The 23,683-nt window shown below is 35.6% G+C and overlaps 2 protein-coding genes across 5 annotated transcripts; one reads left to right on the forward strand and one right to left on the reverse strand.

The window, feature by feature from the left end:
* Positions 1-428: 428 nt before the first annotated feature.
* On the reverse strand, positions 429-20,075 carry LOC105270599 (glutamate synthase 1 [NADH], chloroplastic). Of its 4 annotated transcripts, XM_011311636.1 has the most exons (14): positions 19,816-20,075; positions 19,693-19,721; positions 15,555-15,683; positions 13,929-14,059; positions 12,941-13,067; positions 12,414-12,539; positions 11,856-12,088; positions 11,535-11,739; positions 10,929-11,089; positions 9,269-9,374; positions 8,006-8,128; positions 7,489-7,491; positions 5,693-6,709; positions 429-5,360 (listed from the first exon to the last, which is right to left on the reverse strand). In XM_011311636.1, exons 3-14 carry the CDS (start codon positions 15,672-15,674, stop codon positions 1,530-1,532), a joined length of 6,183 nt encoding a protein of 2,060 aa, XP_011309938.1. In that variant the 5' UTR covers positions 15,675-15,683; positions 19,693-19,721; positions 19,816-20,075; the 3' UTR covers positions 429-1,529. The 4 variants fall into 4 exon arrangements, with proteins under 4 accessions (XP_011309938.1, XP_011309937.1, XP_011309939.1 ...); XM_011311635.1 differs by having other exon boundaries at positions 19,693-20,075; XM_011311637.1 differs by lacking the exon at positions 7,489-7,491 and having other exon boundaries at positions 19,693-20,075.
* Positions 20,076-20,476: 401 nt separating this feature from the next.
* Positions 20,477-23,355, forward strand: shv (DnaJ homolog shv). The gene is made up of 5 exons (XM_011311634.1): positions 20,477-20,693; positions 21,219-21,603; positions 21,948-22,216; positions 22,306-22,592; positions 23,085-23,355. The coding sequence occupies exons 1-5, from the start codon at positions 20,623-20,625 to the stop codon at positions 23,138-23,140; spliced, it is 1,068 nt and encodes a 355-aa protein (XP_011309936.1). The 5' UTR covers positions 20,477-20,622; the 3' UTR covers positions 23,141-23,355.
* The last annotated feature ends 328 nt before the right edge of the window (positions 23,356-23,683 follow it).

Here is a 23,683-nt window from a genome sequence, read left to right on the forward strand (position 1 = left end):
AGAAAATAAAATTCACCCCGTCGACTTGATGGACACCCCAGCATTGCAATAAAAACTTGGTTAATAAAAAAAAACACCCCAGTATTACGTGTTGCGCCCTCCCTCTCTTGGGGTGCAGTACTACGATGTCGCTGGGGTCACTCAAACCCCCAGAACTGAGCCTCTACTTTAGTCAATCCTTTTTGACTCTTTTTTAGTCTATCCTTTAACCGCAACATTTGAATTGAAATAGAAACATTCAGCTGAGATTTAGTCCGCATACTTGAGACTCGTCACAAAATAGTAAAGTAGTGTAACCCAATAATTAAAATATCTATAACATTTCATAGTATAATTTTATTGTCTCAGTAATATGTTTTATAAGGTAATCGACGCAGTAAATACTTATCAAGTATAGACAAACAGAAGAACCAAGAGAAAAAACTGCAACAGTTTCTCTATTTTTTATTTTCATATCATTTTTTTTGCACCTTCATCAATAAATAATAAATAAGCAGACTAAATAGGCGTGAAATATCTTTTTCAGTGGGCGCATTACGATAAATGATGGGTCAACTGTCAAAGTCATAACAAAATACAGAAGGCGAATGGGGGAGAAAGAAACTTAACAAGTACGTTACTAAAAAAAATGCTCCCGTGATGTAAGATATCATAGGAAAGAATGAAATTTGGCTAATTGTTGAACAGGTGCGATAGACTTTTTTCGTTTGAAAGCTGAATCATCGAACCTGCGTACACAATAAAAATTGAAATCTTCGATCAACATAGTTATCTTTTTATCCTTTAAAGCATTAAACTATTTATACATATGTATAAGATTTGAGTCTCTATCTCACTCTCTACACTAGGTACTATAATTATATTTTTTTGTGTATTTTCATGTTTTCATGTTTTAACCGTTTTGTGTAATCAAATGAACAGGAAGTGTTTGATAAAAGAAAGGAAACAAGTTAAAAGTATATGTAATCCCATCAATCTATTGACACATTTTTACGGATGAATAGTAATTATTGCCAATTGGTAATTAGACTTCATGGTTTTCGACATGTTTGCAATTCTGATTTATTACAGTTCTCTCTTTGTCAAAAATTCAGTAGCAATTGATTTAATATGCGCTCCGTTTTTCAGTTTTTCTATGAACATTACAGTAATACATTCGCTCACTCATTTAACGATAGTATTTCAACAATTTTTGATTCATTCACAGAATATTCAGTTGTTTAATCTTTTTTGTGGCCATAAAGGGCTTCAGTGGACTTGTTTTGTCAAGAATAAGCGATGTCTGCCCGGTCGTAAAAGCATTGACTCCTGAAAACTCTCAATGCGATACGAAAAACTGTTTTGTTGTATTTGAGAAAGAATGAAAATGATAATATAATCCTAATCACTAAATCAGTTTTAAAGATACAGTTTTCGAATGCGTTTGCGCCGAGTTCCGCGAGGCTAAACATTAAGTTAAGAACTTGTTACCTTAAGGAACTAAAACTATGGCTTTGAATGTAAAAAGAATATTTTTTCTCGCATGATGATTAGGAAGAGGGTTGATCGACATGGGAAATTATTCCACCAGGACCTGGTAGAGTTGTACGACCCATGAGAGTGTAATCGATTTCACGAGCTGCTTGACGACCCTCTGATATTGCCCACACGACGAGTGATTGTCCTCGTCTGCAGTCCCCAGCTGCATAAACCCTCTCCAAACTAGTCGAGTACTTCCCATTAACCGTCTCATAATTGCCCCTTCCATCCATCTTCACCTGTAGTTCCTCTGCAATATATTTCTCAGGTCCTAAGAATCCCATGGCCAACAGTACCAAATCGCACTTGTAAATTTGCTCTGATCCTTCAAGCTCTACCATTTTCCATCTACCATTCTCGTCCTTTGTCCACTCCACCTTAACTGTCCTGATGCCCGTCACATTTCCCTTTCCATCGTCCAAAAATTCCTTGCTGAGCGTGCTAAACTGCCTAGGATCTCTTCCAAACTTGAGTGCAACCTCCTCATGGCCATAATCAACTTTGAATACCTTTGGAAATTGTGGCCAAGGATTATCAGCTGCCCTCTTCTCTGTTGGTTCAGGCAAAATCTCAAATGTCGTGATGGATTTGGCACCCTGTCTCAAACTCGTAGCAATGCAATCACAGCCAGTGTCTCCACCTCCAATGATAATCACATCCTTGTCCTTAGCTATTAATTTTGGATTTAAAGGTGAATCATTTCCCATTTGCTTCTTCTGCCAGTGCTCCAAGAAACTCACAGCAAAATGAATACCCTCCAAATCCCGCCCAGGAATAGGTAAATCCCGGGGCCAAGTCGAACCAGTGCACAATAATACAGCATCAAACTCCTGCATCAACTGCTCACTAGTGATATCCTTTCCGATATGAACTCCAGTTTTGAAGACAATTCCCTCGGCAGCCATCAGTGAGACCCTCCTCTGCACCACTTGCTTTGACAGTTTCATCGTGGGAATGCCATATTGCAGTAGTCCACCGACCCGATCATTTCTCTCGAAGACAGTGACGACATGACCAGCCTTGTTGAGTTGTTGAGCAGCAGCTAAACCAGCTGGACCACTTCCCACAATGGCAATTCGTTTGCCTGTTCTTGATAGCGGTGGACAGGGAATGATCCATCCCTGCTCAAATGCATGATCAATAATTGCACATTCGATGTTCTTGATTGTAACTGGGGGCTCAGATATACCGAGAACACAAGCGCCTTCGCAAGGGGCTGGACAGACTCGTCCAGTGAATTCAGGGAAGTTGTTTGTCTGAAGGAGTTGTCGAAGGGCTTCCTGCCACTTTGATTGATATACTAAATCGTTCCATTTTGGAATTATGTTACCAAGAGGACAACCATGGCTGCTCTGACAGAAAGGTACACCACATTCCATGCATCTCGCTGCCTGAACTTTCAAACCTTTACGAACTCCTTGAAAGTTGTAGATCTCATTCCAGTCATCTACTCTGTTCTCAACTGGTCTGTAGTTTGATGCATAACGTTTATATTTCATGAACCCTTTAATTTTATCGAGCTTCTTCTGAGCTAGATCACCATCTTCGATTGAGTCCTCGATATCTTTAATAGGTGACCCATTCTCTTCTCCATTTATTACAGTTGCAGACGTGTCTTCGGCCTCTGCCATTTGTTGAAGAGCTCGCTGATACTCATAGGGAAATACTTTGACAAATCTCGTCGTGGGTTCAGGCCAGGTGACAAGTAGATCCTGAGCAATGAGTGATCCTGTTTTCTCGACAAATTCTTCAAGTAGCTTCTTAACATACTTGATGTCATCAGGTTTATTCAAAGGAAGAAGTTCCACCATCTCTGGATTACACTTGCTCTTGAAGGATCCATCGACATCTAATACATAAGCGATTCCTCCGGACATTCCAGCGGCGAAATTTCTACCAGTCAGACCTAAGATGACTGCACAGCCTCCGGTCATGTACTCACAACCGTGATCACCAACTCCTTCAACGACCACAACAGCTCCTGAATTTCGCACGCTGAATCGTTCAGCTGCTATTCCTCTGAAATATGCTTTACCCGATGTAGCTCCATACAGGCAGACGTTTCCCACTATAACATTAGCTTCTGATAGGAATTCTGATTCTTTCGGGGGGTAAATGACAATTTCACCACCGCAGAGACCCTTGCCGACGTAATCATTGGAGTCGCCTTCCAAGGTAACGTGGATTCCTTTAGTAAGGAAGGCACAGAAGCTCTGACCTGCGGAGCCCTTCAATTGAATATTGATACTACCCTCCGGGAGTCCCTCCTCGCCCACCTGCTTAGATATGTAATAGCTCAGAGTCGAGCCAAATGCTCTAGTCTCGTTGTTTATTGTCATATCGATGTTAACGAATTTCTGGGTATTGTTCAGTATTAGTTTAGCTTTCTCAATTAGAATGTTATCAGGACGGTTTTCTAATTGGAAGTCTTGTTTCACGCTACCTCCTCGAATGTTAGCACCTGGTCGGAGTTCGAGAGCTGATCGAAGGACATTCGAAAGGTCCAGCATCTTTGCCTTCGAGATTGTAATGTCCTCGCGCATCTGGAGCAGATCTGTACGACCTATTAGATCTTGGAATTTGCGGACTCCGAGGAATGCCATGTGACCGCGTATCTCTTCAGCAAGCATGAAAAAGAAATTGATGACATGTTCGGGTCTACCCGCAAACTTCTTCCTGAGCACAGGGTCTTGTGTAGCGATTCCCACTGGGCAAGTGTTTAAATGACATTTTCTCATCATTGTGCATCCCATTGCGATTAATGGAGCTGTGCTAAATCCAAACTCATCAGCTCCGAGGAGAGCTGCAACGATCACGTCAAATCCTGTCCTCAGCTGTCCATCAGCTTGCACAATCATTCTTGATCTGAGATTGTTTAGAGTTAGTATCTGGTGAGTCTCAGCAACTCCGAGCTCCCAAGGTAATCCAGCGGCCTTGATACCAGTCCAACTACTGGCTCCAGTGCCTCCATCATGACCTGAAATAACCACGTGCTCGGCCTTTCCTTTGGCAACTCCTGCAGCAACAACACCTACACCCACCTCCGATACCAATTTCACTGAAATCCTTGCATTAGGATTTGCACATTTGAGATCGTAAATTAATTCAGCGAGATCTTCAATGGAGTAAATATCGTGATGAGGTGGAGGAGAAATCAAACCAACTCCTGCAACCGAATGACGAGTAGCGGCTATGTCAGCTGTTACCTTGTATCCAGGAAGTTCTCCTCCTTCTCCTGGTTTAGCTCCTTGAGCCATTTTAATCTGAATATCGTCGGCGTTGGCGAGATAACTCGACGTCACACCAAATCTTCCGCTTGCCACTTGTTTTATTGAAGAGCGTTTATTGAAATCGGGATCTTGGTTCAAGTATCTGTCTGCGTTCTCACCACCTTCTCCTGTATTTGATTTTCCACCGATTCGATTCATCGCTACAGCGAGGGTTGAGTGAGCCTCCAAAGATATACTACCAAAACTCATAGCACCTGTTGCAAATCGTTTTACGATCTCTGATGCTGTCTCCACTTGTTCAATAGGAACTGGATGATTCGATTTACGGAGTTGCAGTTGTCCTCGAAGGGTGCAGGATTTCACGGATTCCATTGTTGATTTTCTATAGTTTTCGTAGGCATTCGAGGACTTCAGCTCAACAGCTTCTTGGAGATTTGCAATGCTTAGAGGGTCGTTTATGTGCTTCTCTCCTCCTGCTCGCCAGTGGTAGACACCAGGATTCCGAAGGATGTGACAATCAACCATTTGCTCGTGATACATCAACGAATGACGCTCATATCCTTCTTTCGCCAACACCTCGAAGTCCACGCCTCCAATTCGCGATGGTGTTCCCTGGAATTAATTTACTTGCTGTATAAAATAGGCGAATAAAATCGTAAAGAAATTTGAAGAAAATTGATGTCTCATTGGATGTTTGGAATCAGGTAAATCATAAATTGGATCCATGTTTTTAATCATCGAAGATTCAACGAAATAAATGAAATAATTATTGAATTAAATGATTGAATTGAATGATTAAATTGAATAATTGAAAAGAACTTTCCACTTCTTGAATTATCTTGGAATTATGTAGAGTAAAAATCTTTAGAGAAAAAAATCTCAAAATAAATTTGAAAAACGCCATAAAATCATGTAATACTTAAATATAGAAAAAGAATCCTCACCTTGAAACACTTTTCAATAACAGTATCAGCCAGGCCGACAGCCTCAAAGATTTGTGCACTTTTATACGATTGAAGTGTTGAGATTCCCATTTTTGCCATGACCTTCGCCAGCCCTCTTTCAATAGCTTCGGCATAGTTCTTCGCCATGGCCTCATCAGTCATCTCAGAGTCAATAACGCCTTCATCCCTGAGTCCCCTAGCGATCTCCAAGACCAAATATGGACAGATAGCATCAGCTCCATACCCCAACAACACACACATGTGATGCACTTCTCGGGCCTCAGCAGTCTCGACAATCAGTCCCACCTTCATCCTCTGTCTTTCCTCAATCAAGAAATGATGAGTAGAGCCAAGAGCAAGCCCAATGGACACTGGAATCCTCTCAGGACCTCCCAGACGATCAGAAAGAACGATGAGCTGGTAGCCTTCCTTCGCAGCTAGATTAGCCTCCTCGTTGATACGATCGAGGGTTTTGAGCAGCCCAGCTGGTCCCAGTGCTCTCTCATAAGTAACATCGATTACCTTGGTTCTCCAACCACGATAGCTCGTGTGTTTAATTACTTCCAAATCATATAGAGAGAGAATCGGATTCGGGAGGAATAATCTATGAACTTGGCGTTCGTCAGGCTTCAGGATATTGCTCTCGGGGCCGATTGGACACAGCAGGGACATCACGATCTTCTCCCTGAAAGGATCGATCGGAGGATTCGTCACCTGTGCGAACAATTGCTTGAAGTAATCGTAGATCAGAGGTTGAAATTGGGAGAGACAGGCTAGAGGTGCGTCGTTACCCATAGAACCTAGGGCTTCCTTCTTGGTGTTGATCATCGGAATCAAAAGCAGGTTGATGGTTTCGATGGTGTAGCTGTAGAGACCTAAACGTCTGTCTGCCTCTAATGCTCGGTTGAGCACACTTGGAACATTCAGACCGCTTGTGATACCTAGACCATTGCTGTGACCATTCTCAACGTTCTTATTGACGGGAACGTGGGCGGCGCGGAGATCCTCCAGGGAAATCTGAGAATGGAAAATCATTTTAGGTTGATAAAGCATTTGGTGAACGAATGTAGCGAAGGTTTTGTGCCATGAGCGAGTTGAATAGTGAATTTGAAACGTGAATGTCATGAATGATTTTAAAAATTCTGCAATAAAGGAAAATTCAAAGGAATTCATATTGGAGAAATTTTTTCAATAATTTTCTAATTAAATATCAATTAATTAAATTACTGATATGATTGTAATCGCTATTCCCTTACGCTCGTGCTTAATTCATACTATTTTATTATTATGTTTAACGTGAAATTGTTTTGATTATTTTCCGCAACCAATAGACGAATTTCTAGCCAATACACAATTATTTATAAAAAGTGGTATTGAATGGCATGTGGTACATCTACACGATTTGAAATTGATGAAGTTTCAAAAACAACAAGATTTTTTTTCAAATTCTTTCCTTTCGTTTCCTTTATTACAGAATAAAATTCCACCCAACCAAAAGCCAATACTATATAACAGCCATAATGATCGTAATGATATTGTTGTTGTCTGTTGCTGATCATCAATTCTCTACAAGTGCAATAAAATCAGATCAAAATAAGAAAAAAAGGGTCGAAAGACTTGAATATGAATATAAATAAAAAAAAAACGGGAGATATTGGTTCAGCATAAAAAATTGGCAGTAAATTAGCGATAAAATTTCACTCTCACAAATAAAAAATCCAAGTGTTTAAATTGCACACATAATTCGACGTTTTTTTTTTTTAATCGATGTTTGCTTTTTTGTATTTTGAACTCACCCTCTGCGTTAAACACCAATGACGCCAGCACACAGGTAAATTGGAAGAAACAAATTACTCTGAATTAATTAATGGCCTGATTGATTAAAGGGTTGATTAAATTTTGGTAATAGTTTATACATTTTTAGTCATTTGATGAGCATCGATAGAACTAATGGAATTTTGGTAGTCGAAATTTATACCATTGCAGCAGCACCAACTCGACGAGCGATGTGATGAATGTATATCAATGTTTCACGACAAAAGCAATTTAATTTATTATGCATATTAACGAAAATAATCATGTGGCGACTGGCATTGTTCGGATTACATCGAGAGGTAAACGCCTTTAGTAAACGAAAAACAATCCATTAAATTTATTAATTGGAAAAAAGTTTTCTCCTAGAAATTCCTCTCTCAATATCAAAACATATCCCCACATGATATTTATCATCATCGATTAATAAAATTTTATAAACGGTGGGATACAACATCCGTGCAAGGATTAAATATTTTATCATGATAATCGTAATAGTACCTGGTCCTTGAGCCATTTAGAATGTGGCCTACTCCTAGCAATTTGCAGTTTCAACTCCACATCTTGGATGATTGTTTTCTCTTCGGTGTCTACTAGCAGCATTCTGCCAGGCTTCAATCGACTCTGCAAATAAATATTGGTGGTCCTAATGAATATCAAAGTATACCCATTCAATTAATCATTGAAAACCGTAAACAAACAATTAATAATGGAAAAACAGCGCTGGATGACGGTCCTATAGATCTATACAAACCCATTCCTTGAATGTGAACATCCGCATGAAAAGCGTCTACTTTGATGATTTTTATTTTAAAAGATAGTCCTTTTTCTGTTCATGCTTTTTCCATTGAATCAGCTCTAGCTCATAATTCTAGATCATTTTGTAATAAAATATGCAAGATGTCAATATCATTGGAGAATAAATAACTAAACCTCAACAAAGTAGGACTCCTTTTCATACGGACCTCCACAATAGATTGAATTAAACACCAAATATATGATTCAATTAATGATAATTTTTGTAAAGTAACGAAAACAATTGCATAAAAGAAAATAGTATTATGATTCCCCTGTTTACGTGAACAATCACGAATATATGATTCGATGGCTTCCTGATTTAACAAAAATGGAAATTAAAAAAATTTCATGAATTATTGAATACACATGAGGGAAACGTTTGAATCTAATTGAACCGCAAGAAGACCAGAAGAGAATGTTCTTCCATCACAATGCATTGCAAATAATTCCCTTCAGCAATCCAATCATTAGAAATCCTCTCATTGCTAATTTGAAAAAATGATACAATATAACTTTCTAAAAGATAAATTATGCTTATAAAATAATTAAACAAACAAATGAATAATTTCCATTTGAACTAAAAAAAAAAATGAAAGTCTCCAGGGAACGATAACGTTGCTATCCTCATTGCTCATCAGCAATCTCCACATGGCCATCTTGAATAATTGACATATGCAATGAGAAGTGGATAATTGTCTCTTGAATTAAATAGGATTGGTCGAATTCCCTGAAATGCTGAAAAGATATAGCTCTGAGTGTTATGGAAACAATGAATTATTTTTTTTTTATGTGATGATGGATTGATGCATCTGTTGCTTCAAATCGATCCCCGGAACGTGGACAGAACAGCAGCAGGTATTGGGCCAGGCTTAATTTTCAATTCAGTTTTGTTTTTTTTCTGTTCGTTTCAATATTATTTTTGGTATGTCGTGACTTTTCGGCTGCTGTAATCCCTCGATCTTTTACCTTCAGGACAACATTGCTGGCCTCAGTGTCATAGACGCCCACTTCAGACGCCATCACCATCATGTTATCCTTAGTGACGTAGAAGCGCGATGGGCGCAGGCCATTTCTGCCAAACAAAAAATTTAAAAAAGTCTTTTGTATTACCATAATTGTCGACTAACACGTGTGTCTGTTATTAATTCATGATGAATTAATTTGGGCTGATACCGTTTGCCATCGTCCTGGCACTGTACTTAAGAAAACAGATGTCTAATTTTTTTTTATGGGCTTTTTCGATTTATTTGTTTTCTTTTCTTCTACGGTTTTCCTTCATTTTGTACATATAGATTGCTACAGAAATTATTCAAACACTAATTGAATTGGAGATTGATATGTTCAGAACGTCATGAGTCTTCCATAGATTGTTGAAATAAAGAACAATCTTTTTTTTCACTGCTACTACGTTCTGCCCGTGCGGAAAAGTACCTTTTCGCTCACTACCAAAGGAAAGATTTTAATTTGTCAACGAAATATGGTACACTTCGGCACTCGCTCAAGGTAACATCGCTACCAAAAAAAAAATATTAATTCAATTCGTGTAATTAGCTTCACACTCGAACACCCCGTCTCATTTTTATCGAAATTCGCTTTTTTGCTACTAGACTGGCAATTGGTGGGACTGGCAGTCGTTTTAGGACCATACAACTTAGCAGTCTGAGTAGAATACTAAAAAAATAATGTCTTATTTGCTACATAACTGTATAATTACGATTTCACAGTAGGAAAGATGATTAAAATTTGTCTACCGATAACAGAAAAATATATTGGATTCGAAATTTGATGAATCCCAAAACTTCGTCGAGATTTACATATATTTTTAAGTTGATAGGATATTAAAAATGTTCTTAAAATACACCACTCAATAATCTGGCTGACAATGATCTCTTCATCATTGGATTTATTGCAATTTGGCAATGACCAAAGCAAAACAGTCATATGAATTGACTATCCACTAAAATTCAACAAGACTTATTCAGAAGAACAATCACCAATGAATTAACAGCTGAATTGTTGCCTTGTTGATAATTATTCATCCTAATCTTTGAAAGCTTCCCCCACTTTCATAACGATCAGATTCTCTTGAAAAAAAAACAAATGTTACTTTGATTGCATGTCTTAATAATTTATGCAATGAAATCCCCATGACATCCTTAAAGGATCTCTTCAATTGGATATGTGATGAGCTGCAGAAGGTAGTCGTGTCAACTTTGTTATTAATTATCATTATTTAAAACCCCTTAAAATTAACAAAAATAAAATAATTGACAAAATGAATTTAAATAATTTATCAATTTCTTCATTTTCCCTTCCGCAACTCAGCATATCTTTATAAATAACAATTACTTAATCCAAATTTTAAAAAAAAATAGAAAAACTCGCTGATAAAGGTCGCAATTCCGTGGTGGTTTACAATCCTCCCAGCGAACCATTATTTGTCTAGACTTTTCTCCTGATTTATTTTCTGGTATAACGAATGCCTTGTATTAAGTACCAAGCGGACTTTCGATCCACGCCCTTGGAAGCAGCGCTGTATTGAGATACTCATAATCTTTCGATTCTCTGTTTTTCTGAATAGAATTTTCTTTGGTTTCATCTTGAATAATTTAAAAGATAAGTCTACCTGTCCAGAATAGCTCCGACATAGCGGCCATCAGTGAATGTTAGCAGGGCTGGTCCATCCCAGGGCTCCATTGCGCATGCAGCCCAGTGATAGAAGTCACGTTTTTCTGTTGCCATTGTCAAATCATTCTGCCACGCTTCCGGAACCATTGTCATCACTGCCTGTAAATTTCATATTCATTCATGCTCCAGAAGACGACGAATAACGGGTTCTAAGGCAATTTTTCCCCGGACAAAATTTCCCCCCAAAAAAAAATCCCCTGGTCAGAATTCCCCCTAAAAAAATTTCCCCGCACAAAATTTCCCTCAAAAAAATAAAATATCATTTTGGAACTAAAATTGGGGAACAAGAAAAAAAAATTATGATGAAAAAAAAAAAATTGGGAAATTTGGTCCGGGGAAATTTTTTAAAAGGAAATTTTGTCCGGGAAATAATGTCCAGGGAAAAAGTGACCTACCACCCGAATAACGATGAAACGGCCAAAAATTTAAAGTCATGTGACTGTTTCTTAATTTATTATTCATATTATGAATAATTTACACGCTATGGATTATTTATTATTCCTCATAATTATTTTAACGTCTTTGAGATTAAAATCTATGTTACCTCTGGTAATGTACGTTCACCAGCCATGACTAGAAACTCGAGTACACAATCAGCAGATCCAGAGTCCGATAGATTAGGTTCAACCACTGGATATAAATCTTTGAGTTTTTCACCGAAAACATCACTTTTCATAACACCTTCACGAGCCTTCATAGCGTTTACGTTGCCACGGAGAGTATTGATTTCTCCATTATGTGCGAGCATCCTGAAAATAATTAAAATTACACCGTGTTAAGAATAATCATTAGATCGACGTTACATATTTATCCGTAGAAAAAAAAATAGATAAAAATCAGTAAAACCGTAGAGATTAAAATTCACCTCAAAGGATGTGCCCTCTCCCAACTCGGGAATGTATTAGTCGAGAATCGCGTGTGTACTAGAGCAAGATAAGTCTCGAATTTTGGATTCTTGAGATCGGTGAAGTACAGCCACAATTGATCGGCGGTAAGTTGGCCTTTATAGACCACTGTTCTGAGTGAAAGCGAACAGATGTAGAACCGTAGACCAGGCTGTGGTATAGTGTGCGATGAACGCTTCCGTAATACGAACACCTGAATAATTTAAAGTTGCTTTTTCAGTGAAAAGTCGATTGCTAATCAAAAGTTCAATGACTCCCACTCGTCGATGGCAGTTGGAGCTTTTGTTTCAGTTTTGAGCTTTAAAGTTTCAACACATACTTTAATTATTAATTTAAAATGTGTGAGGCGACGACGAATCGAAAAAATGAAACATATCAACAAAAAATTGGATGAAATTTCAGTTGAAAAGAATTCAATAAATTTATTTAGTCCCATCGGGTAGTGATATAACACCCTATTGAAATTATTACCCCATATTATTCGAGGAATTGATAAAACTATTTCGTAATTTTATTACCTGACGGTTGAGGAGTTCTCCCTCTTCATCCCCAGTGACAAATACCTGACGCATGTAAGGCTCACATTTTCGTGCCACTTGGCCAATGTGAGAATTATCTGTTGGCACGTCACGCCAACAAATTACCTGTAAAAAAAAACGTATCAGCGATGAAAAATAGGCGATTGTAGATAATTAATTTGTATGCTGCGGTCCCTTTGGCCTCCTAATTAATAAATAAATTAATAATGATCCCCAAATCCCTTTCCCGGCCTCTTCTAAGAGCTTCTAACAACAGTTATTGGGGTGGAATTTCTTAGACCAATAGCAAGACAAAGCCTTGTTGAATTTGACAAAGTGGGAGAAATGTGAGTATCGAAAATTCTCTAGTTATGGATTAGCCCTCTGGAGAAAGTGATCAGGTTTTTGGGGTGAAAACGGTAAAATATCTCGCGTGATTTTATCTACAGCATCCCCTTTCAGGCAGACCTTCACATTTTGTCTACTGGAAATATATCCACCCTGAATATATTTCGATAAAAAAATACCTTCAAGTTGCATTCTGCTGCGAGCTTCTCGAAAGCAGCCTCAGTCTGCTCATGGGTTCTCTTATCGAGGAATAAAATACCCGTAGCATATTTTCCAAATTCGGGGAGTTGAATTCCCTGTTTTTCACTGGAAAATAAAATAATTCCACATAATCCTATCGCCAAGACAACAATCTCTTCGCATCAATTGTATAACAAAATAACAAAATAATGGATAACACAAGATAACGTACATATAAGTGATTCTCTCAATCTAGGTATCTATTTTTTTCGATGGCTTTAAAAATTCTGGAATAATTGTTCATTCAACATGGGGAACATTTTTTTGTTCGCGGGCAACTTATCGTGATAAATCAATTATTAATAAATACCTCTGCGAACAAAGGAACAGAATATTTCCAGAATTTTTTTAAATATCAAAAAAAAATTATATATCTATTCGATTAAATAACAGTAGATAAGGAACGCAATGTCATTCGATCATTGTCAGCAATTGGGAACGAGGCGTCAAATTATTTTCTTCTTAAAAATCCATTAATTTGTAAATTTCTATAGCATTAAAATCCAAAAAAAAAACAATAAAAACCGACAGAATATTAAAAATAAATTAATACTCCATAACAATAATCAATCTATCATAAATGAATGCCGTAATTTATTTGAATATTATTTGAAATGACATGGATGATCGTAAGTAGTTGAATAAATTGATCTGAAATCTGAAATTGAGAGGAAATTCCACACTCTCATATCAGAATCTATGAACTCGAATATGTGGAATTAAAACTGAATACTAATATAATCTAATCATCAAGATATTAGTGGACCCCCCGGGGCCTGCGGTCACCCTGGTAATTGCAACAGACCGTACTTATCACTGACTCCTGCGTGCTCAATTACACAAGCATCTCCGTAAAGAGGTCTGTGACGCACAGAAGTATGATAATAATTTTTAATATGCTCTACTGATGTGGATTCAATAACAAACCGTATTTCTTCTGCGTAGTAGTCATGAGGAATTGCACAGAGAACACCAGCACCGTCTCCAGTATCATTATCACAGGCGCACGCACCTCTGTGATTCATACGAGCTGAGAGAATCTCTGCATCACTTACAATCTGGAAGAAATGAATTTATCAATGTATCAATGGATTACTAAATTATTAATCCTGAAATTAATGAAGAATTGTAATAAACTTATCATTATGATGCAATTGATTGGAGAATTATTCAAAGATAAATGATTAAATTTAATTTAATTAAATGGAATATTCAAACGAATTTTTGAGTTGAAGGAAATGGAATGCGTTCGATTTTGTCCTGTCTCTTCAGTTTTCTGTATTCTTCGGCGATTCTTTTGTGGAGAATCGTAAAATTATAAAGTATATTTCAGGAAATTTTGGTGTGAAGAAAATGGGTCTTGAAATAATTCGACAATTGATGAAGACATTCATGTTCAATTTGTTAAGATTGAAAAATGTTGACGGCCTCAGGGTCGTTTTTCTCTTGAAAGCTTTGAGTACAAGCACTCATGTAGTCGTAAGAAAGATGACAAAAAAGAGAACATCAATTAGACTGAATAAATATCAGCAGAAGAATGCCTTTTGTGAGATATTCCATTTCCCGTGCTCAAGGACTTTGAAATAATGTCTGTAAAATTGAAAGGTGTATTAATTTGCGGAAATTAACACATATAAATTTTTTAATGGAGTGATAATTGCGTTCTGAAGACTCTCGCTGATTTATATACAATGATGCAATTTTTTTTCGATGTTTCTTCCAGTTTTTGTGATAACGATGGAGATAATATGCTGCAGATAAGCGAGAGAGGTTTCTGCACATAATTTTTTTCATTTTTCAAGCAAGTCATTTCGGGAGAGATTTACCTACAGAATGTGGTAATTAAAATTCTTTTACGTTCTGTACAAAAAAGTCTCGAATAACGCACACTACGCACATACCTATCCTCATTTTCCACTTGTCAGTGTACAATAAAATATTATAACGCACAAGTTGGTAAATATCGTTTTTAACAAATACCATCTTTGGGTTTACTATTATATTTATTATTTTATCCCTACCGATGTAAAACAAAGGAGAACATTTGTAACATCAATGAAATAAACAATACAAATATTATTTTATCCACATAAAAAGATCTTTTCTCATGAAATCCTCATAAAATCTCAGAAATTTACAGTCCAAAGAGAACTCTGTACGTTTAAATTTACAAATAGTTACAAATTACAAATGTTTAAAGTTGTAAACGTGAGAAAAAATGTTTGATGAAAATTGAAGTTAATTTAGTCAATGAGAATTTCCAGTTCTGCTTGGAAGTTACTGAGATTACTATTTAAACTGACCGTGAGTGTCATGATGATGCATTAAATCCAGTGATTATGATTGTCATAATAATCCTTTTTTTAATAACAAAAACAGACAACGTTAATGAGATAATTTTTTCTGAGATTAAATTTTAATAATTTGTAAGTGAATCATCAGATCAGTCGATGGATGAGAATAATTCTAGATAAGACGGGCAATCATCGGGATGTAAGGAGATAAGAGGATTAATTTTTCGGTGAAATTAGAGAAAAAATTGAATATTCGTACCTTATGTGATCTTTTTCCATCGATAGCTACGATAAATCCAACACCACACGCATCCTTCTCTAAACTTGGGTCATAAAGACCCTGTTTTACTGGAAGAGACCAAGAATCACCAGAGCTCATATTCGTAATCTGAAATAAAAATTTATTTAGATATTCTGCAGTGCAATAAATAAATAAGAAAATATTCACTTATAATAAATCAATTTAAAATATCACATGAACTTCACAATTATCGGATATTTTCCAAAGTTTCATTGAAGAACCACAAGATATTTTTTAAAAAAACTTCTCTACGTCACATCTGGCAAATTTCGATTAGTTCTTTCTGTTTTAAACGCAATCTGTCAGTTTTTACGTAAAATTCTGGGAAATTTCTGGAGAAAGAGTGACAAGTTTAGTTTTAATGATTTTACTTTCATTGAAGATGTGATATAATTTTAGTATATTAAATTCCAATCGCGGACTTTATACTTTGACAATTGAGATTTTATCTATTTGAATTAGTTTTTAATTAAAATCCCGAACACATTTCGTATAAATTACCGAAGGCGAGGAAAAACCTGGTAATTTTCTCGGTCAAATTCGTCTGTTTCCTCATCCAAAAACTGCGCCTTTAACTACTCTTTGCATTACTAAAATTAGGAATGAAAGTACTAGTCGTGGTAATTGCTGGCATACGCTCGATAGACTCCACTAAATATATCATACGTTGAAAGACAACAAAAGTAAAAAAAATTTATCATTTCCCGACGTCTCAAAACCATTTATCATTCCCTTTGACTCACTCTCATTCATGATACATCGTTATGATGCAAAAATGTAATCAAATGGATGAAAGTGCGGATTAATAAGTCGCTAATAGGATGCAAAGTGCAACCGTAGTTAGACCTCGGAGGAATTTATAGCCACGAGAAAAAACTATTGACGGATTTATTCGATTCTATTTATATCTAACGCGCATATTATTCCCATGACGTACGAACTTTCAGTTTGTTATTATAAAAAATTTCAAAATTTAGTATTTCGAAATTACAAAATACGTCTGTGCACGGAGAGAAATATTTAGTAAAAATTACGGAAAATTTTCGTGACTTTAGATAAAAATTACGTGACAGTTCCGTTAAATTTCCGACAATCACATTTCGCTCCAGAATTACGGAAAATACACGTAATTTTTATTGAATATTTCTCTCAGTGTAATAAGAGAATCGTATAAATATTGCGTATAAAATTATTAATAAAAAGGAATTGAATACAAATCGTTGACCACGCGTATGCAAAAAATTCAGTGATTAGAGGATTTGCATATGTCAATTGAATTTACTCTCCTCTTACTCTTCTGTTTGCATTAATTCTTCGCTACGTGAATTAAAATATCTCTCGTCGCCTTTTTCATAATTAATAATAACAATTCCACAATAATATACATCAATCATTCGTTATTACAGTGAGAAAAAAATTTTATTCAACCAAGAATATTTATTAACCACCAGAAAATATATTTTTCATCAGTAAGTCTTATGGGAATCAGTGATCGCCAGATTTACTGGTGGAAAGAAAATAATCTTGGCAAAAATAATTTTTTTTCTCAATGTATGTCCTCCATTCTGTGTTATTTTATTAAATTTATTAAAATACATCATTAGCATTTTAAATAAATCATTTGTGAAAATCAATATTTAATAACACCTGTCATATTTTTCATAACACGTCAGCGTTTCAGCAAGTATTATTTTATAATTGCCCAATTAGATTAATCTGCATCTCTGAACTAACTCATTTGATTACTACTCTCAACTTAAATTGCAGTTATTATTATTTAATTACACCAATGGATGCTATGATTTAGGTGAATGGATTTATGGAAAATCAAGTGAATCATTTTTTTATGTTTTCTATTTTTTGGCATTCCCATTTTAATCTATAATTAATTTATTCTTCAAATAAAGAAAAGATAAAAATATAAATTTAAGAATTAAAAAAAAACATCATAATAGGAAAAAGAAATGTAAATAAAAAAAAATGAATAAATAAATTTAACGGCAAAACAATAATAATATCAAAGTCCAGATCATAGAGTCGCCGTTTGTTTTTTAATTAAAAGAGTTCGACATTTTGCAAATTATATTTTATTCAAATATAATTATATAATAATATAATTGTTTTTTTTAGTGAAGAGGGAGAGAGTGAGAGAGGGAGAGAAGTTGGTTATTGTGAATAGAAGTTTTACCAGAATAACTACAATCTCTCGAGTTGAATACGAACCGCCTCGTGTGACGTCAGAACGTTGCTTAGCAACCAATGCGTATATAAGTCGCGAAATTTTGGCATTAGGAGCACTTTGGCCTGTACCCTCAACTTGAGAACATGATACTTTTGTGGATGTCCCTAACTCGATAACATCGACTAATCCTGCGTTTATCTAAAATATAATATTAAAAACTCGCCCTGAAAATCACCCGATACTATCTTCTCTCAGTGAATCTTTTGGAGCTCATGAACAAATTTTGAGTAGTCTATCAAATTTTGAGTATGACTATCAATGAAAATTCATTGGATTCATTTTTAATATTTTAAATTTACCACGAGAAAATAGCGATGAGTTAACGTTTGAAATTATTGCCACTGAAACTGGCAACATTCCACTACATAACTATTATTCTTATCGATAATAAATTAGATAATAAATTCTAAACTCGTGTGTCTGGGGGCCGGTAATGGCTTTGAGGTAACAAATATTTCCTGCTGCTTCTCACTATTTTTGAGAACTGGAATAATTTCAAAACTTCAAAATATGAAAATACGAAAAAAATATCCGAGTTATGATGGGGTTTTATCAGTCATGTGGTTGACCGCGGATTCCACACGAGTAGAAAGCCCCATCCCGACAGGAAAGATATCAAATCTAATATAATATTATAATAGTTTAATTTAATAGAGGATATACTATATGCCAGTATGTACCATTTTTATATACCCAAATCAAGTATATGATCATAAAAAGCTACAGATATCATCTACAATAATTCTGCAGATGAAAACGATCCGCAGGACTCAACTGTATATTCTTTTAAATATTTAAACATATAATATATACATATAATAATATATATATCATATAAATAAACATATAAAATAATTATTATCGAAATTATCAGAATTAATTCAATTAAATTAATTATATATTACAAAATCAATGAAATAGACTATTTCGTCCTAAAAAAATGCAAAAGTTGAGAAAAAACTTGAGATTAGTTCTGGAATTGTCACGTAAGGTAAATTACGAGTGCACGTGCACAGGACGTCAAAATGTCAAACAGAAAAAGTCCACAAATTTATCAATATGCCATTCAATTGGAATTACGTATTCGTTTGCATGTTGTCCGATGTAACTACCAACATTCCACTAACAATGCCAACCGTTCGCATGCACAAGTCTTGTCTGAGAAAATCTCTAGCAAATGGTCAAGAATTCTTGTGAATCCTCAGAACATGAAAAATATCATTAAATAATAAAAAAGTTAATGATCGAGTGCTTTCCACAGCCAGGATGTTAACACAAATTTCGAGATGTCGAGACGTTGAACGTATTGATTTTCTCCTCAAGTACATAAACCCATGTAACCGCCGTCTCTAACGTACATACAGAACCTCCGAGAGGGGCAATACTCTCGTACCAAGTACGTTAACAAGATGTCGGCGTTTCTCAAAAATAATCCGTCACTCATTCTTTGAATCTCTTACAATTCCCCACGCTTCTTCATCAAAACGAAAAAATAATTGATAAATTAGCGTCAGGTTGTTTCACTGACTGATTTTCATAAAATATCAGTGATGGAGACCGGCGCCCATAGATTCTACCGTTTTGCCTTTTTGCCTTTTTGCCATTTTGCCCTTTTTCCTTTTTCCCTTTTTACCTCGCATATCCAACCGAAATTACATTAAAACATGTTCTCCAAAAGCTACCTGAGACATTACATAATCCCCGTCTTCCTCAACTAGATTGAAATTGTAATAAAATAGTGGTAGGAAGAATGGCGAATAAATGATATCGGAGGACATGGTACGCAGGAGAGATTCATGTGCTTGTAATAAATGAATAATTAGATTAATTAATGGATAAAAAGTTAAATATTACCTCCTCGTTGTATTGAGCACAGCGCGCAGCTTGAAGATAAGAACTAACTCTTTTAAAAACTCAACAAATTTATCGAATGAAAGACTGAAACAAATTTTATGAAGGATATTGATAAATGATTACATCCAATGTACTGCCAGACACCACCACCCCCCGGACAGCTTGTCCTCACGTGTTCAATCTATTTTCCGGTTTATTTGTTTTTTTATTTAACTCGAAATATCTTCGCAATTCAACTTTCTTATTAAATCGATAGCGTTTCTATTTTTTTTTTTGTGGTATTACGAATTGAATACTAGATTATTGCAACAGTGCGTTATGTTCGATATATTTTGCGAAATTAAGAACGTTTCCAATACACAAAATCACGGATCCACGACCAATGACGCACTGGCTGAATTCCGCAGACAGAACCAAAGAGGATTGACTAAAGTAGAGACTGAGGTTCTGGGGTTTGAGTGACTCGTAGTACCTCATCCCAAGGGAGAGAGAACGCCACACGCAATGCCACAGCGTGCGGTAAAGTCACTTTTCCGCACGTCGGAATAAAAATAAATATTTACTGTAAATTTGAATTAACCAGGTAACACCGCTCTGCAATCGACTTTCAAGTGATAAAAATTATGAAATTTATTATTTTTTTATTTTATGGTTGACTACTTGGAGTAGGCATCTGCAACAATACGGATTTTCTAGAGACCCTAAATATACCTAGTTACCTAACCCAACCTCACACTCACACGCCGGGTCATCTAGTAATTTTTACTGTCTGCGAACCGTCCAATCAACGTCAAACACGAGTAGTCAAGACACGATACTGTTTATTCCTGTGTATATCACACAGGAAACATTTGATAATTCTGGCACTCCGGTAAAATCAACAAGAAAAGGTTGATGATTATTTACTAGTGTAGAATTGCAAAATTAAACATGAAAGTCTTTGGATTTAGTTTAGTGCTGCTAGTTAACTTATTGTTGGGAAGTGTGTGTGTGGATGCTGGGTAAGTTTAAAAAAATTCAAGGTTCGTCGATTATTACGAATAACCTAGCAATATTTATTCTGATATTATTTATGGCTCAGGAGCCGCATTTACGAATTTTATTATTCATTTGAATTTATTGCAAATGTTCATGATAAAATAAAATATCACTGAAATAAAAATTGAACTCACTGGAGGAATCATCCTCTAGAAAGAATGATCATCAAGGGGCACACCTAGTGTGATTCCTTCAACAATCAGCAATTTTCGGTAGTTTAAAAAAAGTGCATCAGATGCTTTTAAATTATTAAGATATATTTATATATAATAATAAATACTCTCTAAATCTATCTCTTGAGTCCCAAAAAAACGCTCTCCACTGATTTTTCAATGATTGCGGTTTTCACGGGGTCTGATGTACAAAATAAATAAATAAAAACTATTTTTAATAATAGAGTACTCCTCCTACTTGGGGATGAGACCATTACTACTACTGCTATACTTATGAATATATTTTATCATGTGAAAAAAAAATTTTAATTGCAGAAGAGATTTCTATCAAATATTGGGACTCTCTCGGAGTGCCAGTACCCATGCAATCAAGAAAGCATATCGAAGACTTGCTAAGGAGTATCATCCGGACAAGAATAAAGATGATCCTGATGCTTCCCAGAAATTTCAGGATCTCTCAGCTGCTTATGAGGCACTCTCAGATCCTGACAAACGAGATTTGTATGACAAGGGTGGTGAAGAGGCCTTGAAGAAAGATGGAATGATGAACAATGCCGATCCATTCGCCAGCTTCTTCGGTGACTTTGGCTTCCACTTCGGCGGCGAATCCCAACAGCAACACGAGACACCACAAGGATCCAATGTTGTCATGGATCTGTTTGTGTCGCTTGAAGAATTGTACAGTGGTAGTTTCGTAGAGGTAATTTATTCTTCAAGTTAATCAATCGAAAATAGTGGCATGAGAAATTCAGATTTTTTTTTGCCAGCCAATTCTTTGAAAAGAGATAAGTTTAAAAAAAAATCCTGCGTTCGCAGGAATTGAATTATTGATTATTATAAACAAAGTTGTTAAAAGAATAGATAATTCGGATGAATAATGGGCTTTCATACTTGTCAAGTCTAGGGTTAAAGAAAAACTTCCGCAGCTCTGAAATTTATTCTCCAACCACTAGGGAAAAGTAAAAAAAAATTGATAAGTTGGATTAGAAAAATTAACAAAAACATTAAATAAAGTCTAATAATAATCGTCTTATTTCTTTACAGATAACTAGGAATAAACTAGTGATAAAAGCCGCTAAAGGCACTAGAAAATGCAATTGTAGACAAGAATTAGTGACTCGTAATCTAGGAAATGGAAGATTCCAAATGATTCAACAAGCAGTGTGTTCTGAATGTCCAAACGTCAAATTAGTTAATGAAGAGAGAATTCTTGAGGTCGAGGTGGAACCTGGAATGGTTGACGGTCAGGAGACTAAATTCGTAGCTGAAGGAGAGCCGCATATTGACGGTGACCCCGGAGATTTGATCGTCAGGTAAATACGCAAAAATTTTCCGGTACAAATTTTCAACGAAGAAAAATTCTATTCTATAATTCAAATGATCTATTTTGTTTTATTTTCAGAATACGTACACAGCCTCATCCAGTTTTTGAGCGATTGGGCGACGATTTGTATACCAATATCACGATATCCCTCCAAGATGCTCTTATCGGCTTTACATTAGACATAATTCATCTAGACGGCCACAAAGTCACGATTATCAGAGACAAGGTAACAAAGCCTGGAGCGAGAATGCGGAAGAAGGGAGAAGGAATGCCTAATTACGATGATAATAATCTTCATGGTACCCTGTACATCACCTTCGACGTTGCATTCCCTGAAAAAGATTTCTCTGCTGAAGAGAAAGAAGGTAAATAAAATCATGGATGAAGGAAATAAAAATGCAACTAATGCTGCGAACATTTTTCAATCCACTAATAAATTCATTATGCAAAAAATCTTAAACTGCGCCAGATTAAATGAAGAAATAAATATAGAATATCATAATTAAAAGATAAATTTTTCATACAGTTCAATTTTTATTGTTTGATACGAAATTCTAATGATTCCAATTATTCCAATTAATTAATTCGATTCTAATTCGAAATATTGTGTTATGAATACTACAGATGAATTTTTTTTCACAAGATCACTTTTAAAAAAAATCCTCAGAAATTTTATTTTATTTGATTATCTGAGCCGCAGACATTTCCTTTAATGATGTTTTCCAACTATAATTTTTATTCGGTTATTAATCATAAGAGTAATTGGAAAATGATAATATTGGGGCACAGATGTAATTTAATAATGATTTTGGATTAATATTGATCTAATTGCATCTGTTTGTATTTTTTATTGCTAGCTATCAAGGAACTTCTACAGCAGCCCTCAGTGCATAGGATACACAATGGAATCTGAGGTCCATTGATCTCCATTGATTAGAGATGAATTTCATCGATAAAATACATAAAGTGAGCCACGTGATTGAATAACCAGTGGAATGGAAGACACTCAGTTACTTTTGTATATTTGTCTTTGGAAATAAAAAGGCGACATGTGTTCTGCATCATTTCCAAGAGAACCAACTACATCGATAATATATATTTAAATAAAAGGTAATTTAAAAAAACCAACAATTGTCATTAGAAAATTGGGTAATTTATTTGTTACCATCCATTGCACACATCGAAGTCTTTCCTTTGTTGAAACAAATATCAATGCCTTATGAAGGTCTTCTAACCCTGATTAAGTTGTTGAGAACTAGAATATTATTGTATTTATGATATATGCGGCAATATTTCATGTCCAGAAATGAAATGACCCATGCCTCCAAGCAGTAGTTTCTCTCCGTCCAATTATGCGTATTTATTTATGCGTATTCATATCCCTTTTTTTAATTATCTTAGATGAGACTTTGCAAGGATCGTCGAAATTCTCGTAAATAATCCCCGGAATTTTCTA

This window comes from Fopius arisanus, unplaced genomic scaffold (genome assembly GCF_000806365.1).
Source record: "Fopius arisanus strain USDA-PBARC FA_bdor unplaced genomic scaffold, ASM80636v1 scaffold00091, whole genome shotgun sequence".
Taxonomy (NCBI): domain Eukaryota; kingdom Metazoa; phylum Arthropoda; class Insecta; order Hymenoptera; family Braconidae; genus Fopius; species Fopius arisanus.

What these genes read in the sequence shown, in the direction of transcription:
- shv (XM_011311634.1), top strand. Translation starts at nt 20,623, where the DNA reads ATGAAAGTCTTTGGATTTAGTTTAGTGCTGCTAGTTAACTTATTGTTG. An exon ending in ACAGTGGTAGTTTCGTAGAG is followed by an intron (nt 21,604 to 21,947) that starts GTAATTTATTCT and finishes ATTTCTTTACAG; the next exon opens with ATAACTAGGAATAAACTAGT. An exon ending in CCCGGAGATTTGATCGTCAG is followed by an intron (nt 22,217 to 22,305) that starts GTAAATACGCAA and finishes TTTTATTTTCAG; the next exon opens with AATACGTACACAGCCTCATC.
- LOC105270599 (XM_011311636.1), bottom strand. Translation starts at nt 15,674, where the DNA reads ATGAGCTCTGGTGATTCTTGGTCTCTTCCAGTAAAACAGGGTCTTTAT. An exon ending in GAGAACTCCTCAACCGTCAG is followed by an intron (nt 12,089 to 12,413) that starts GTAATAAAATTA and finishes TAAATTATTCAG; the next exon opens with GTGTTCGTATTACGGAAGCG. An exon ending in TTATTGAAAAGTGTTTCAAG is followed by an intron (nt 5,361 to 5,692) that starts GTGAGGATTCTT and finishes AATTAATTCCAG; the next exon opens with GGAACACCATCGCGAATTGG.